At 39.6% G+C, this 18273-nt stretch overlaps 1 protein-coding gene across 1 annotated transcript in view; it reads left to right on the top strand.

Moving 5' to 3' along the window:
• Positions 1-18273, top strand: part of LAMA3 (laminin subunit alpha 3) — a 117470-nt gene that overhangs the window by 42660 nt on the left and 56537 nt on the right. The window contains exons 17-29 of the mRNA XM_074146749.1: positions 474-520; positions 1448-1547; positions 2817-2869; positions 3250-3355; positions 4373-4472; positions 4968-5124; positions 8226-8364; positions 9956-10098; positions 11432-11532; positions 11644-11797; positions 13175-13335; positions 15571-15679; positions 17952-18049. Coding sequence (XP_074002850.1) covers positions 474-520; positions 1448-1547; positions 2817-2869; positions 3250-3355; positions 4373-4472; positions 4968-5124; positions 8226-8364; positions 9956-10098; positions 11432-11532; positions 11644-11797; positions 13175-13335; positions 15571-15679; positions 17952-18049 — 1468 coding nt within the window. The remainder of the gene's footprint in view (positions 1-473; positions 521-1447; positions 1548-2816; positions 2870-3249; positions 3356-4372; positions 4473-4967; positions 5125-8225; positions 8365-9955; positions 10099-11431; positions 11533-11643; positions 11798-13174; positions 13336-15570; positions 15680-17951; positions 18050-18273) is intronic.

Below are 18273 nucleotides of genomic sequence, written 5' to 3'. Positions count from 1 at the left end.
AGGTTGCCTCTGTTTTTATTGCAGGGTTCTCAAGGGCAGTCTGCTGCATGCAAAGTTTTCTAGAAAGCCCCTGAAGCATACGGAGGGAGGGACGTGCCAGGAGCACATATTAGATGAGCTTATTTGTCATTCTGTATGTTATTTTAGGAAGTGAAATATAAGATTAAAACCTTTTTTAGATGATGGCACAGGAACTTCAAGAGAATGTCTCTCAGTAATGTAAGTTAGTGCTGTATTTTTTCCAAGTGACTTTGCATACCAAAGCAAATAGTCTTATCCAGGCAAAATACATATTTGAAAAATCATTATTAAAGGCGTCTGCTGGTCTTAAAGTTTAAAGTATTTGAGTCCCTCCAAGGTAACCGTATTATAAAGCTCTTTAAAACTCACACCTGCTACATTGTGCACTACTACATTCCACAGCTCTGTTTTCAAAAGATCTTTCAATGTGTTTGTTTTTTAATTTCATAAAGGTGCCAACAGTGAATGTGACCCTTCAGGTAGTGTTGATTCTCATTCTGTAAGTATCCTACCATTCAGCTAACAATACACGTTAATAATTCCTTAAGGCTTAATAAAAGCCTTTGCTGAATGCATTCACTTCATTGCTCAAGCCCTGAAGCCTGCTCTTAGACTGTGAAAGAAGTGCATGAATAAGAGTGGAAATAGCCTTTGTGTTTTGTTCTTTGATCATACCAATGCAATTACTTGTTAAGTATTTTTTTTAAAATCTTATAGGTATGGAATATGCATACTGTTTATGTCTTTGTGGTATGCTAGAACTCTAATATATGCATGCAGATGTGCATATATACCTATGCATGTCTGGTTCTGGGTTGCAACCAGCTATTTCAGCATCAAATTGTTCTTGAAAAACTTATTATCTCTTTGTAACTGTTGCTATTCCGCTATTATTGTTATTAGCATACTGATGATTTTTATTAGTAGCATATTGCCAGAAATCACAGTCATTGCTAAATGTGTAGCAAAGAAGACCTAGAGAATGAGTCTGACAGATGAAAGAAGTATCTATGTAGGCTCATGTATACAGCTATGTGTCTTCCATAAAAACATATGACACATAAAAACATAAAAGCAAGGAGTAAATATGAAAATTAATTATTATTTTTAAGAAAATTTTTTTAACTTTTTGCAAAACAGTTAATACTTTAGAGCGGTTCTAATAACGCTATAAAAGATTTGGAAAGTACATCCATTGGGACATTTAGAATAAATTAGGTACAGAAAAAATATGTAAGGTGGAATCCTGTGCTGATAGTATGAGACAGAAAAATCTAAGAAGTCTGAATCAGCCACAGTTTCAACACATCTGTAAAAGTCAGTAAACTGCCTGAGCTTTTAATAATATTACGTTTTTCTTAGTATTAAAGACCAGTATGCTATTTATGAAACAGATGAAACGTTTTTAACTTCTTTCTGTCATCAGGGTTATTGTCAATGTCTTCAGCATGTTGAAGGTCCTACCTGTAGTAAATGCAAACCGTTGTACTGGAACTTGGCCAAAGAAAACCCTGAGGGATGTACAGGTACGGCTTCATGGCATATTTATTTGGCTTATGGAATGTGTTAAATTCTTCTGAAAGTAATTTTTATTCTCTGTCACCATCTTTGGTGCTCAGTGACTTTTGCAACTCTTTTTAACAGCATGTTTTTCATGCTACTTAATTGTAACACCAAATTACCAATGATACCAGCAGTTACTTTTAGAAATTAGACCAGAATTTCATGAGTGTTTGCTAGTGCTGCACCAAGGTGTGCTCTGAGTTACAGCGACGTGTACTTCATATGGCCCTATAGCAGTCTCACTGGAGTCAGACAGGATTTCTGCCCTTAACACTGAAAGCACAATTTGGCTCAATGTTTTGAGAAAAAGGTGCTTTTTCATTTATTATCATCTCTTAGCTTGGAGAGGAGTGAAAAGCCTTCTTATGGCCTCAGGGTGTGACAAATCTGTAATGGTTTATGTCTATTTAACACCAACCTGTTTTTTGCACTTTTCAATGCACGCTATTTAACACCAACCTGTTTTTTGCACTTTTCAATGTTTGCTAACAGCAAGTGTGTGTTTTTTAAGGCAGATAATAATAATTTTAAAGATTAAAAAGGTTAAAGACAAAAAATATCTTTAAAGATTTTTTTTCTTCCCAACTATTTCATTTCCAACAGGTTCCACCACAACAGCCACCTAAATAGAATGAGTAGCCTTAGAGCCGATACCGATATCATTACATCTTTGACTCTAAATCTCTAAATACAATGCAGTCTAAACATCTCCTCAAAGATTAATTACTGCAACTTTCATGTAATTCATCTTCTCTGCCTTCAGTCGCAGAGTCAGTACTGGGTTTCACCAAACCTCTGGGTCAACATGTCTTCTTCCTGCAATATTTGCTTCTTTTATATATGATATGGAGAGTTGAACTGGTCTCAGAGTAGCACTGCAGAATAGAAGGTGCTGGTCAGGCTGGAAGACACTGTTTTGCATCAATTGTCTGAATGGTTCTAAGATAGAAAACAATTGGAAATCCAAATTCAAGACTGTTTTTGTTAAACAAAAGTTAGGACACTTTGAAAACACAAGTAAATCACACGTATGCAGAAGTCCTCATTCTTTCTCCTTTGCTTTTTCTTCTCACCTTGTGTCAGTATCTGTCTGCTATTCTGCACCTTCCAGAGTAAAATCCACCTTGTGGCACTATGGCTCAGAGTTGCAGATTCAGGGTGGTGGGGTTTTTTCCTGCAAAGTCTCTTGGAAAGACAAAATGCAGATTGTTTTTTTTTTTTCATCTGTGCAGCATGCCAGTGTGATGTGAGTGGAACACTAAGTGGAATCGGAGAATGTCAGCAGGTAAAGTGAAATTAAAAAAAATACATTAATTAAATTGATTTTTGTAAAGATGGATTGTTGTAACATATGGTAAGGTAGAAATCTTCGTGCTAATTATTACTTTTGCACATAAAGTGGCTGGTTTTATACAGCCAAGAAGCAATTTTATACAGAAGTTTTATATATCCTAGAGATGTATAAAAGTTTTGCAAATTTTACATCATCTTGAATTCATGTATTTTCTAATCTGTTCATTGGTGGTGATAAATGACAGAAATTATGTCCAAGTAATATTTTTTGTTGATTAGAATGTTTTTCCTCTTTAGAATTAGCAGGAATTCAAATATCAAAGTTCTGAAAAAGGTGCTGAAATGTTTTTGATGAAATTGTTTTCTTCACAGGAAAATGGGCATTGTTACTGCAAATCTAATGTTTGCGGAGATTCCTGTGACACTTGTGAAGCTGGTTATTATGCTCTCGAAAACAAGAATTATTTTGGCTGCCGAGGTAAAATGAACAAAGAACAGCTCTAGTAGAACCTTTGCACGTTGCACCAGTCTGTAGAATTCCCTAGGTTGTATTTTAAGAATATGGGTGTATGTGTTGAATCACTCACGTGCACAAGCATTTTGCACTACTGCTTGTAATTGCCTGTAGCCCGAGTAAATGTGTGCAAACCAAGGAGCTAATGAAAGGGATGTAGTTTCACAAAGGTGTCAAATACTTTAATTATCCTTGATTTCAGTGAGATTAATATGTGCTTAATACGTCTTAGAAAACAGGACACTTTTACACTATGATGCGTTTAGGAACTTTCAATCTTTCAATTCAGCTTGAAATTTTTAGCCCAGACATACTTGTTCCTTAGTATGATATATTATACCTCGTTACTATTGGTGTCTTTTAGTTTGTGCCCCAAGTCCTGTCTCCTGTAGTACGTAATTCAATAATTCAATATTGTTGCCCAGTATTGGTTAAAAATATGCATATGCTGTTACATAAACACATATCATCTTCCTGCTGTGTGCAATTTTTGTAAGATAAATTAAATGTCATGGTACCAGACTCTGAAGAATGAACATCTTGCACTTTTTGTAAGTTAGCAGGTTTTTGTTGGTTGGTTGGTTTGTTTTTTTAAAAATAATTATTCATCCTGATATTGCTCTAGAAATTCTGACTTTGAATTTGAAAACACTTGAATGGCTGTTCTGCAAAACTGTAGTGCAGTGTTTAGTAACATGGCATGGCTTATTACTTTTGATTTTTTTAAAAAATGGCTTTTGTCACATTCCAAGGAGAAATAAAGAAAACAACCACAGTCACAGGAAGGCAGTAATAATTGCATCTTATGCATGTGTGTTAACATTCGTTTGAAAGAGTCTGGAGGGAGGGGAGTCTTAAGGGCTCCGGAAGGAGGAAATGAGTCATTAATGGTGTTTAATTAGCGGAAGCTAGGTGTGTTTTCTGATGACTTTTATCACTTTTTTTTTTTCTTCTGATGGGATATTTGGCTTTCCCTAACAGGTTGCCAGTGTGATGTTGGAGGATCCCTCAGCCCTGTGTGTGCCGAGCCCTCGGGTGGCTGCCAGTGCAGGGCACACATCGTGGGGGCGGCCTGTCGGGAGTGAGTCTGGTATTATTTGTCTCCTGGTAGCTCATGCTTCAGCATAGTTCTTTTGAAACTGCCCATCAATCCCTTGCTATCCTTTCACAGGAGATTCTGGACTTGTTGAGAAATAAGCTGGTAAAATGTGTTAGTTATTGATATTAATTTTGCTGGGTGGTTTTCTTCTTTTATTTTAATAAGGTTTTTAAACTTGTTTCCTTAAATAACCAATACCTGTTTTGCAATAGTATTGCATATGTGTCTATATATCTATCAAGAGTTATATATGAAAACATAGAGCTATAAAAGCTTCTGGAAAGAGAATTCTCATTACATCCATCTTATCAGCTGTCTTGAATTTATTAGCTGCTATCAGGATTCCTCAGTCATGAGTAGGTCACCTGCCTTCCACTGCTTTTTGCTCTTCTTCACTGCTTTATGCTCTTAGATGTAGACCATATACCAAATGATAATTCTTTGGTTTGTTTTGTTTGTTTTTTTCCTCCTTGAAAGGCCTGAAAAAAACTACTTTTTCCCTGATCTGCACCACATGAAGTTTGAGATTGAAGACGGTACTACTGTCAAAGGAAGGGAAATTCGGTTTGGCTATGATCCTCAGGAATTTCCTAGCTTCAGTTGGAGAGGATATGCCCGGATGTCCTCTATACAAGTAAGCTGGTATTTCGCTTGAGGCTTTTGGGTGAAAACATAGGTGTATGGTATGTATGTCTCTGTAATACTTCTGTGTGCATGCAAGGTCATGGAGAAACCAGAAGAAAGGACAGGATCTCACCAATCTGAAATTTGGCATTGTATTACTGTTTGGGTTAGTGAGTGCTGGTATTATTGTTAAGCTGGTCATTGTTAGTGCAAATATGTGTTCTTCAGAGGTGTTCTTTGAGGATTTTTTTGGTGAGAAACGTGCATTTTGCAATCGGCTTAAAGAACTAACAGCTTTAAAGTGTGTAAGACAGTGCAGAAATTCTTGTCGTGCAAAGGACAGCAGAAACAGTAGAAGATTGGTACTTGGGTAAATAATTTAAATTACGGAATTCAGTGGCAGCCTGTGTCCATAAGATTTTCAGGTATCATCACAGTGCTGTTATTGAAGCCTTGTTACACTCCAGTAATTGCGAGCTCCGGACCCTCCTTAGTTAGATCCTTGCACGACTGGGATAGTCTCACGTTCTTTGTTTCAAGGAACTTTCCTATGTTTGACATAGCATTTCTGGGTCTTGCAGGATGCTGAAATAATCCTCCTGACATTTATCTACCACACAAAAGGCTAATGTAACAACTTCTTGTGAAAAGAAACTATTTCAATACAATTAAAATGTTTTGAGGTGAAATAAGTGAGCTGTGTGTGACCTCACTGGAGGTGGTGACTGCTGTCTTGTCATGTTGCCAACATGGGTGTCTCATTATAGGTTGAGGAGCTGACAGCTGGGCTCAGATTTTAAAGCACCGGCCAGAGTTGCCCAAGTTTGTGATAGAGCTCAAGGAATAATTTCTTCCCACTCTCTGCCTCTGCTTGAAGCCTGTGACTGACATCTCTTCCTCTCTCATTCCTCACGTCTTCTTTCTCACTCTTTAATGTGTCTTCTAGATTTTCCATTAAAGCTTAGAAACCATTTTGATAAATCTCCTGAAGCGTGTTTCTTTCTTTCTTTTGCCTGTTTTGTTTGTATCTATTTTTCAAGTGTTCCCTCAGTGCCTGTCTTATCCATGTAGTATCCTTCAGTAGTCATCTGTCTCCATTTAAAACAACACTTGTAAAACCTTCCCCTACTTGTCTGTGTTTTCTATTCTGGTCCACTGCACTTCTGCAATCACCTAGATTTTAGCTTTCTAGTCTCTGTAGATCTCTCAGCCCTGCCATCTGTCGTATGTCTGTCTTTGCTTTCTGCTTTGCATTTCTGTTAAGAAAGTGGAGGTCTCTGGAATGATAATGACAGAATTGAGGAATATACATTCAGAGCAGCATATGGGAGCTGGGAATCTTGCATTTATTGTAGCTTTTAGTGATAAGAGATTTTGTGCTCTGTTCTCAAATGTATGGACCTGGGAGTTGGATTGTGAGGGGAGCTTTATGATTTAGGATGGAAAGAAGGAAGCCAAACCCTTCAGGTTGTGCCAATCCTAGTTTTTCCTAATCCACCACCAACCTTTGAATATGTTTCTGCCGATTCTGTTGCTCTGCAAACTGAATAGTGGGGGCTGTGTGAACGTAGCCTCCTGCGGGATCGCTGCCTGTCCAGGGCTGACGAGAACTGCATGGCTCCAGAGGTGTCAGTTCAGTCCCAGGGAGAGAGAGCTGTGGCATAACATCTCTAAGAAACAGCGGGATCTGGTGGAGGAGCAGAAGTTTCAGCAATGGTCTGAGATGTCTGCATGCTGTGGAACATTGTGTGTGAACTCAGATTAGGATCATAGAATCATAAAATGGTTTGGGTTGGAAGGGACCTTAAAGATCATCTAGTTCCAACCCCCCTGCCATGGGCAGGGACACCTCCACTAGACCAGGTTGCTCAAAGCCCCATCCAGCCATCCTGGCCTTGAACACTTCCAGGGATGGGGCATCCACAACTTCTCTGGGCAACCTGTTCCAGTGTCTCACCACCCGTACAGTAAAGAATTTCCTCCTAATATCTAATCTAAATCTCCCCTCTTTCAACTTAAAACCATTACCCCTCATCCTCTCACTGTACTTTCCTGATCGAGAGTCCCTCCCCACCTCTCCTGTAGGCCCTCTTCAGGTACTGGAAGGCTGCTATAAGGTCTCCCCGGAGCCTTCTCTTCTCCAGGCTGAACACCCCCAACTCTCTCAGCCTGTCTTCACAGGAGAGGTGCTCCATCCCTCTGATCATCTTTGTGGCCCTCCGCTGGACTCGTTCCAACAGGTCCATGTCCTTCTTGTGTTGAGGACTCCAAAGCTGGACACAGTATTCCAGGTGGGCTCTCATGAGAGCGGAGTAGAGGGGTAGAATCACCTCCCATGACCTGCTGGCCACACTTCTCTTGATGCAACCCAGGATGTGGTTGGCTTTCTGGGCTACCAGTGCACATTGCTGGCTCATGTTGAGCTTCTCATCCACCAACACTCCCAAGTCCTTCTCCTCAGGGCTGCTCTCCAGCCATTCTCCGCCCAACCTGTATTTGTACCTGGGATTGCCACGTCCCAGGTGCAGGACCCTGCACTTGGCTTGGTTGAACTTCATGCGGTTTGCACGAGCCCACCTCAAGCCTGTCCAGGTCCCTCTGGATGGCATCCCTTCCCTCCAGCGTGTCGACCGCGCCACCGAGCTTGGTGTCATCGGCAAACTTGCTGAGGGTGGACTCTATCCCACTGTCCATGTCTCTGACAAAGATTTTGAACAGCACTGGTCCCAGTACTGACACCTGAGGAACGCCCCCTGAGGATCAATGGTTCTGGCCTGTTCCTCAGGAAGCCAGGAATCTGGACAGCCCTTGATACCATTTCTCATTTATGGCACAGGAAGGAAGAATAACATAAAGTACTGTCCATGTTTCAAGGTACAATATCAACACACATGCTAATTCAGCCACTCTGTGTCTTTCTGGATAAGCTGTTATTCAACAAGTATTTTATTTCACAGGAGGTTTTGTTCTATATTCTTTTGTAAGCTGCCCGAGCCTTTCTTTTCTGTTATGGAGTTTGTCTTTGCCAAATGGTTTTTCTTTCTCTGGGTGCTAGTAACAAATAATATACTTTCCTTTCCTCCTTTTTCCCTTTCTTTTTATTTTTCCCAGCCAGAGGTGGTTGTGCCTGTCACTGTGGCTTCCCCTAAGCTCTTCCACCTAGTCCTCCACTATGTCAGCCTGGGCTCAAAAAGCTCTAAAGGGAAGATCTCAATTGCTGAGGGAAAACATTTTGGCACTAATTATACTTGTAAGTGAATTAATTTTCTCACTAGGCTTGCCTGTCTTCTTCTGTCATACACCAGCATTGCCATTCCAGTGTATACTTGTCTGCACGTGTGTTTTTCTTGTAGGACTTTAGTATGGTGTTTGCATGGCTTCTCACTGTTCCTCTATTCAGCACTTTACGGCTGGTTTTGTTTATTAACTTCCATTTTTCAGAATGAAGTGAGGATAACTTTGAATGTGGAAAAATCAAACCTCTCCTTATTTCGCATTATCCTGAGATATATTAACCCTGGAGGTGAAACATTATCTGGCCGCATATCTGCTTGTCAATCTCGGCCTGCAACAGGTAGGTGCAACTCAACAGCACAACACAGCAGAGGAATGTTAGAACAGAGGAGCCTTTTCAGGGTGCATCTAAGTCAAATTTGTAATGTTGCTTAAAATGCATCACTTTTAACAGTGTTGGTGCTTTTGTGCTTTTCCTAATATATTTTGCTGTGTAATTGATGTGGCTGTGTTTGCATGAAACCCCTGCTTACAGCAGTAATCAACATTTGGTTTTGCAAATGTTTACCAAACTCTTGCTTTCAGTTCTTTACTTAGAAGCTCTGAACGGTGTTTTTTATGAAGCTTTTAAAGAAGGGATAACAACACTTACTTTGGTTTAGTTGCCTTTAATATTTCGGTTTAAAGGTGGCTTCTGCCTTCATTCCATGAATAACATTTATTTAATGATGAATCCTATCTACCAAGTTAGCTCTGATTACAGACCTCAACAGCAGGTGATGCCTTTTGGGCCCTGATAAAAGATAAGTGCTCCATATCCTTTGAATGATAGAGGCATACCAAGCCTATATGCAGAATTATCTCTTATTATGCCTAACCTCAGCACATTGATGGGAGCTAATGGAGTTAGTTATAGGTCCTTTCAGTAAGTCAGAAGAGAAAAAACTGAAGACTTGGCCGTGGCAGCAGTTTGTGGTCTGCTCTGGTTTATATCTCCTGGGAGGCAGGGAACCAGCTTTTGTCTGTGTCCAGGGGCTTCAATGAGGAAACCTTTAATATTCATGACAATTGATCCTCACGACTTCTCTTTGATAAAGCATACTGCAGCTACATTTCTGTTGTATATCATCTCTGCCCAGAAGTTAACTTCAGTTACTATCTGTAATGAAACATTTCAGATGCTACTGAGAACCTCCAGTATCTAAAATACTTGGCTGAAAGTCATATGAGAAGAGGCCTTGTGTCAGCTGAACGTATTGTGAGTCAGTGCAGAGACAGGCTGAATGGAAAACAACGGAAGGGGAAAGTGAAGATAGTGAGCATTTCAGAGTATTGCAAAACCGGCCATTACAGGGGCAGAGCTCTGCTTTTCTGGACCAATTTGCTGAAGACTAATAAGAGTGAAGACAGCAACCATTGCATAGCTCTGCAGCTTCCAGTGTGTGGTCGAATGCACTGCTAATGTGTGCTGACAGAAAAGCATTGATCAGCTCCTGTTAGACCAGGTTTAATGGATGAAATCATCAGTCCAGCGCACTAAGCAAGTAGAGACATTTTATACAGTCCCTTATTTTTTTTACTTTTTTTTTTTCCCTTTTTGCTGGCAGGGGCTGCTCAGAGCAAAGACTTTGTCTTCCCACCCAGCAAGGAGCCAGCTTTCGTCACAATCCCAGGAAAAAGCTCCACAGAGCCTTTCTCACTGGTTCCAGGCACGTGGACTGTCAGTATAATGGCAGAGGAAGTCCTCTTGGTAAGAAAACAATTGAGGAAAACAAGTGCTTGAAGGCTATCATGATTGTATTGCTCTGGAGTTATTTGCAGGGAAGAACCCTGCAAGCAATTGAAATTCAGCATTAGTAAAAAGAGCACAGCAGCAGAATATTGTTATGAAAATTTACAGTTCTGCCTCTTAGTTAATTTTTTTTTTCTTCTCTGACTTTCACCTGCTCTAATTTTTCTTGTGCTTACAGACTTTAAGTCTATCCAGAATCTGTACCTTCAAAGGATAAAGTAATATTAGCATACAGAACAATTGGTTGAGCATAAATGCTCATAGAAATATGTAATTCTTATATATCAGATGTCGTACCTAGAGCTTGGCTCAGCCATACATGACCATGGCCTTAGTTTCTTGACAAAAGTTCTTTGGAAAAGTATTATAAGATGGGCTGCACGATTAGCAGCTCATTTTCTAAATGTTTTTATCCTCCCATCATTACTCTTCTTTCACTCACTGAAAAACTGAAAAAAAATCTGACAGCAGAAATTGTTATGAAAAGATAAATTGTTTGAGGTGATCATTTATGAAAAACCTTAAACATGTATGATCACAAAGACAGAATACTGAAATTCATATGTATAGGGTTAAGAAGTAGCCAGTGTCTTTAAGCCTGGGGCTCTGTTAAATTTATGGAATACCACATAAACTGTTACTAAAGAGCTTGCAAACACATTTCTTGCTGAAAGTGACAGTATTTATTGTGCTTGGTTTTTTTTACTAATACCTTTGAAAAGGAGTTTATTAATGATCTTAGCCCAGCACATTCTCACAGTAACAGTTTTTATAAGTAAGCTCTAATACGTTAATTTAAGTAGGCAAGGCAGAGCAAAAATATACCAGCTTTTGAAGCACAGCTTAATAGATTACATGGAATATTTTTATGAAGTCACCTGGGATATGCGAATCTCCCTTGTGGAGTCAGGCATAGTTGAGTTGTGTGCGTGTGTATTGTGCCCGTGGGTGAAACCTGCACCCAGCTGGCTGTGTGGTACCAAGCCCTGAGGAGGCTCCTTTATGAGCACCATCTTGTACAACACATGATGGGAGAGTGGCTTCAGAGTTTCTCTGCTCACAGGGCAGCTGCCTTCGTCCCATCTCTATGAAGCTTTAAATGGAGTTACGGAGACACATTCTGATGTTATTGGCCCATGTACCAACAAAAAAAAATCTACGTCTTGCAAATACCCTCTATAAAAATTGTTTATGTGGTTGGTTTTTTTCGTTGCTACATTGTGAAAGTCTAGAGATATTCCTTTTGTAATTTTCTGCATGGACTTATATCTGTTGTATTCTTCTTTCTTAGGATTATATGGTGCTGTTACCTAGTGATTACTATGAAGCATCCATCTTGCAGATACAGGTTACAGAACCTTGCACCTATTCAGGACGCGCCTCAACAGAGCAGTCAGTATATAAGCTACAGAATAAACCAGCCTTGAATGATTTTATTATTACCCTGCTGCACTTGAAAACAATAATAATGCTCTGTTTTGTTTGGGTTCTTTTATGTGCAAGCTGCTTGCTCTATCAGCATTTGCCACTGGGCAGATTTTCCTGTGTCCTTGGTTCAGAGGCAGCGTATTTCAGCCATGGGGGAGAATACAGAAGAATACCTGTGCGACAGCCAACTCCTGATCAACCAGTGATGTCCCATATCAGTGGAAGAGAGGTCAGATTCCTGCCTGCTAATTGCAGTCCCATCTGCACAATTGACTCTAAACCTACCAGGCTAAAACAGTTGCAGATTTATAGCTCAGGATCCCTAAAATAGACTCTGTTAATTTCTGCATTTTCATTTTATACAGAACTCTGTAAATGGATCAGTGTAGGCAGATTCGTAACTGTGACAAGAGTGGACATTTCAATCTGACAAAATTATTTTATTAAATAAAAATCCCTCTGCTTTAGACCTTCTGGCTTGTTCAGCATAGTGTTTAATTACAGCAGAAATAGCATAACGGCTTGTCGGCAGAAATGGTGCACATAATATCATTCCAAATTCATCTCTTTTTTTCTTTATCAAATAGCTATACTTACGTAAAATATTTGCTTTACTAAAAAACAAGCAGAAGGAATGAGGCCGCTGCTGTAAGTCCATTGAAAGAGAAACATGCTTTGTGAAATGAAAAATTGTACTTGAAAAGTATTTGGTAAAAATGAAGAATTTTATCAAGTACATGATAATTACATGTAAGATGATTATGTCCTCTATTTCTGTGCTTGGATATTGCTTTGAAAAATACCAGGTGCAACAAGAATACTTACACGCCACAGGGCCCTGGTGCTTCATCACTGATGCATGTGCAAAACTTTACTGGTATGAATAATTGCAGTGAAGTCAAGAGGGCTGTTGACAGAATTATTTACATGTTTAAGTGTTTGTAGCCTCAGGAGATATTGAGAAAATCAGTTTGAATTTGAAAATAATTATATAACTAACTGTAGCAAAAACCTCTGTATCCACAGTACTGTCCATGCAGCTACCTCAGAGTATTTTCCATCACATAATGTTTTAACCAATTTGTACAAGTAAACTAAGAGAAAAACTTGATGGTTCAGAAAGTGGCATTGGCTGTTTGCTGGAGAAGATGCTTTCACTCTTTGCAGGGAATCGATATACAGCACTGCTGTGGTAGGAACTGAGTTCCTGGAAATTATTTTTTCAGTGGAGAAATAGAGTAAATTTTTATTTATTATTAAAATGTAGAGATAACAGTGACAATTTTTGTATCATTAAAATTTCCTCACTGACACTTTCTACCAGGAAAAGAATAATAATATACTAATTTCACAGGCTTATCTTACAGCCTTACTAGAACTGTTATAATGGCAGCTGTTTATTGAACTTGGTTGACTCTTATGAGTGGACAAATTGATATTTATAAGCATTGCTTCCATTCTGCTGAATGTCTTTTGCTGAGGCAGTACAGGACTGGCCCTGGACTAATGCAGACCAGTTGGCTTGCAGGGCAGGAAAGGGAGTTTCCTGCAAGAAAGGGAGTGAAAAATATAATGGCTTTTTTCTTTTTCAATGACCTTGACCTAGGTCAATTTGCAGATGACCATAAAAGTTCCTCAAGTTGGTCGCTATGTTCTGATTTTTGAATATGCCAATGAGGAGGATCAGTTATACGCTGCCGAGGTAATAATACATGGCCCTGGACCTGTAACTGAAGGCAGAGTGAGAATATACAGTTGTAAATACAGGTAAGAATTTCTGAAGTAAATACTAAATGATTAAATAAGCATTTGGGATATGATTATACTTTTAATATGCTGGAATCCCTCTTACTATGTAGATTGTTTGAATTTTAAGTTGATCTAAAAATAAATGATTCTCTGGATACCGTACAGATTTTTAATTCTGTCTGTGCAGTCAGCTCATTAAATGTTGCTACTGCTTCAGTGAACTGTTTTCCTATACAAAGGGTTACTTTTTTATATGCATTCGTAAATGCTTATAAACTATTTATCTCCGAGTCCAGTGGAAGAGCATCACTGTTGGCTGCAGATGTCTGTGCTATTTTTATTTAGTTAGAAGCGCGTCCAAGGGCTTTAACTAGAAAAAATGTAGCAGCCAGTTTTACAAGAGTATTCCCACCATTTCTAACAAGATCTGCTGAAGCAGAAACACAAACGTCTCTTGAAACTCTGACTGCAGCTACCCTCTGTCTGCTAGGCTGTAGTCAAGGTCTTCAGCCAAATGCTTCTTTATCCTTTTTGACTACTGAGGTTACTGCAGATGTTTCTGCACTAGAGATTCTGTCTGTCCTGAGTGAGATTGTCTTTAACACTTGAGCAGTTCTGTTTATGACTCAAATTAGGATTTTGATCCTGCAGATGTGTGCACCCTTGGGTGAGCCTACCCAGTGCCAGGGGACTACAGACCCTGGCATCCATTTTTCCCATGAGCCAAGTGTGTGGCAGATTGGAGGCTTAGGGATATTCGAGATGAAATTGCCCAGTAAGAAAATTCATTTTTATCAGCATGTTTGTGATAACAGAGCAGAGCTATATGGAGTAGTGACCTTGTCAGGTTATTGCTGGGGAAAGCTCATATTTTAGCCTGTTACCTAACACGTTAAGCCCTAAACTACTTGCTATAAATCTTCCATTTTATTGCTTTTTTTTTCCCCCCAAACATGTTTTATAGGTTATGCTTGTTGTTCATATAATACACTGAGAACTTGCTCATGAAAATACAAAGAAAGCCTTTTCTATTTTAAGGTAGCAATGCAGTAAATCCCTTCTGCGGCCATTCTGCATGAAGCTAATGGTCACATTGCAAGTAAGTTGCTGGGTCATCTTTCCTAAGCAGGAAGCTACAAGTCTCTTCTGTTAAAAAAAATAAATCAAGAAATGGCATAGTGACATACATACAGATAAAGTAACTTGTAGAACCAAGAATATTTGTGCCAGGTCTTCTTACAGCTCTATGAGCTTGATTATTCCTGATAAAACATTGTAAGAGAATAAAACATTGCAAGCTTCCAGTGACTCACAAATAAGGGACCTATATTTTTCCACTCTTAAATGTCCTTAGCCCTGAGCTGACCTTATTTCTGAGCTGTGCTCCAAACAAGAGTGAAATTTCCAAATTCCGTGGTTTGCAGAGGAGAAATAGAGAAGCAGTTGTATGGTGGTTACAGCTTCTCACCCATGGCACCCTGGCTGGCCTCGCTGAGCTGAAGTGCAGAAGAAAGAAAAGAAATTAGAGCCTTAAATGACTTCTCTTTAGCAAAAGGGAACTGCTGTTCCTTTTGGCACATTGCAGGGGTCATGCTGCCTGAACAAGGCAGAGTTCAAAGGCTTTAGCAAGGCTACTCTTCTTAGTGTGCATTCATCTTTACCAAAGATGCGCAGCCAATTAAAGGTAGTCAGTAAGAGGCAAACCTACGGTTTTTTCACTTGTTTTATGGAGTATCTCAGTGTACAGAATGACTTCCTAAAATCAAGACTTGCCCAGCTGCCACTGTGTGGGTGAGAGCTGCTGATCCACACCATCAATGGCGTGTGGCAGTGGTGGAAAGCAGCAGCTGGCATGTGCTGGCACCTCAAGGACCATGGCCCAGTCTTGGCATATTAGTTTCATGCTGTGTTACACGGCTTGGAAACCTCTGCAGAGAGCATGTATGTGTCTGTTCATGTCCTACTTAAAGCAGTAGCTCAAATGGAGATCTGAGCTGAGGTCTGGAGGTTTGGGCTCTGGGTAGGTCAACCCACAAAGGACGAGCAGTATTGTGTATTTGGTACATCCTTTGGCTCACTAGCGAGGACACTGCATGTTCACCCGTGGCCAAAGGTAGCTGTTACTTATGATCCAGCAGGCCGGCTAGGCACCGGTGGTGAGGCTAGCCAAAAGCTAAGCAGTTGAGCTATGCCACAGCCTAAACAACATGGCAATGCCAGCAGGCTCCATTTTAATCCTGCTTTCTGTCTCAGTTTCCTTTGTCGCAGTGTTGTAGTTGATGACAGGAATCGCATTGCAGCCTATGACCTTCTAGCAGACACAAAGATACACCTTAAAGCATCATCAATTAATTTTCTTCTGGTAAGCTTCCATTTTCTTTTTCCCTTTTGTATTACTTGTTTGCTGAGTGGGTACAGAGAGATAATTTTCTCCCCATGGTCACATACTCTATGGTCATAATGTGAAAAGATGAGTATTAGATGCTTGAAATTTCTTTATATATACACAGAGAATACTGAAACAAACTTGGTCAGTTCAAAGATAAACAGAAGTTTGCCTTTCTTGGCAAGTTGTTTTTTCCAACTCTTTTGTACTTTATTTTAGTTCATCTCTCTTCTACATGTAAACTTTAAATGAAAAATCTGGTGGCTTTTATACTCCATCTTTTTTTTTTTCTCCTTTTCTTTTCCTTATCTTTCACTTTTTTTTTAATCCTTAAAACCCACGTGAGAGTTTCTGGGGTCTCTTACAAAATTCAGGTAATAACTGCATTCATTTCAGGTAATGAATGCATTAATTAGTGATATAACCTTTAAATACTTTGACTAAAAAGCCTTCACTGCCCTCTTTTGGCCACACTAGGAACACATTTTTCTGGACACAGTTTTCTTTTATGTTGTTTCTGTTCTCTATTTTAGAAACACAAGATGAGTTACACAGTTTGTTAAAATCTAGAGTTGAAACCCAGCTATAAATAGAATAGTTTCATGGAACTACTAGAATTAACAACTGATATATGCTTTCTTCAGTTCATGAGACAGTGTTCAGTGTGAGCAAATACCTTTTCAATTGTCTGTTAGCTCCCTGCAGCAATTGCTGTGCTAACAAGATCCATATCCAAAAGACGTTGATATTATTAGTCTGTATCTCCACATGTGGAAGTCTCTTGTGCTAAGAATCTCTGTATTTTTATTTCTAAATTCAAGTTTTCATTCTCTGAATAGCTTGCTGCAAGATAAATTTCAGTATTATCCTGAGATACAGGAAATATTTCCCTGTGTTAAATGTAAAGACTGCACTTAGCAAAAGGTAGGCAGAAGGGGGAAAAGAAGAGTTTCTGGTATGTGGACACTAATCATGGAGTCAAGGACAGCAGCTTTGGAGTTAAAGTCCCTTGTGTCACCCCCTCTCATGTAGACCAGAGGGGCAAAGGGGAACACCCCCCAATGCTGGAGGTCATGAATCCGGTCTAAATAAAGGGGAGTTGAGATTCTTGAGGTCAGCTTTCAAGAGGGGCTCTTATAACCTAATAGTCTTTGTCTCACATTGATGCATACAAACTGTGTAAACCCACACCATGTTTTGCACTAACTTTTTAGCTGCTCATAAAGTGCAGTTCAAAACTTCAGAGTCTACCCTTGTTCTGCTGCAATGGGCTGGAGGCCTGTGGGTCATTACATGTGGGACAGGCACAACGTTTGCTGCCCAGGAAAAGAGACTTTTAGCACTCTGCCTTCTGGCTTATAAAGGGTTTCTAGCCCCTGCTGACTACTGCTAAAACACAAGCTGAGCTCCCCTAGGACCTGCTTCTAAACTGAATGCCTGTGCACATTAATGAATTCTCCCTATGCAATTTGTATTTATGTAATTATCTTACTAATTATGCTAATTATCTTACTTCTTATCAGGCATTTTTATCTCCTTTTCAAGTAGTTCACGCACAAGTTTTGTAACCTGCACTTATGTATTCTGTAAGTGCAGGTAACATATTTTATTAGTGTAAACTGTTGTGTCTACCCACAAGCCTTCCCTTATGTCCTTACCACCATTGCTACAGCAGGACAACAGCAGCTTCATTTGCTCATGTCTAATTTTAGTTAAAGAAAAAAATAAAAATCATATGAGGTCTCGTTGGCTTTTAAAATGAGTTCTTAATCTGTTGGGAGAAATCCTGATGTCACTGAAACTCGATCCTATGGACTTTGTGCAAGCAAGTGTTCATGCCTGCATTTCAGAAGGTCTAGGAGTTCCCCCAGCGTCCAAAAGTCTAAAAGTCTCTGACACCACAGATGAGAGCTTTTCCCTCCCACCTCTGTACGCTCCTTGCCTACTTTCTGACCCCACGAGCTGGTCTTCTGTCATTCCCATTGCTATACGTATACTTAGGTTTTAATTTATTTAACTTCTGAACAGCCAATATTCCCCTGAGAAGAGCAGAAAAATGCTATTCAGCGCTGAGGCATTCAGGTACAGACAGGTAAAGGGATCCAAAATCTTGTGGGAAGTCCATGACAGAACATGGCTTTGGGCTTACGTCTCCTTGTGCTAAAATTAGACTTCACCCTTCCCATTCAGGCCTGCCCCTGTTATTTATTATATTAATTGTTAATTTTGCCTTGTGCTTATTTTTCAGCACAAGGTTTGTATTATATCAGCTGAAGAATTTTCTCCAGAATATGTGGATCCTAAAGTACAGTGCATAGCTGCTTACAGGAGTACCCGTGATGGGAGGTAACTTTCTTGGTTTTATCCTTCTTATTTTCTGAAGACGACCTTGAAAGGTAGCCTAAATGGAATCTTAATTCTTTTGAGTGAGCTCAGTGACTCACAGGTGATTTGTAGGCCACTTTTGCAAAGTAGTATTTGTAAAAAAGCTGAAGTGTTAGTGTTAATCTAGACAGTCTTTGCGTAGGATTTTATTAATACTAGCCTCTTCCTGGCCTGTCGGAACTACT

The sequence above is a fragment of the Numenius arquata genome, chromosome 4 (assembly GCF_964106895.1).
Source record: "Numenius arquata chromosome 4, bNumArq3.hap1.1, whole genome shotgun sequence".
NCBI classification, from domain to species: Eukaryota; Metazoa; Chordata; class Aves; order Charadriiformes; family Scolopacidae; genus Numenius; species Numenius arquata.
Note: the sequence above shows the minus strand (reverse complement) of the source record. Positions and strands in the feature narration are given on the sequence as shown.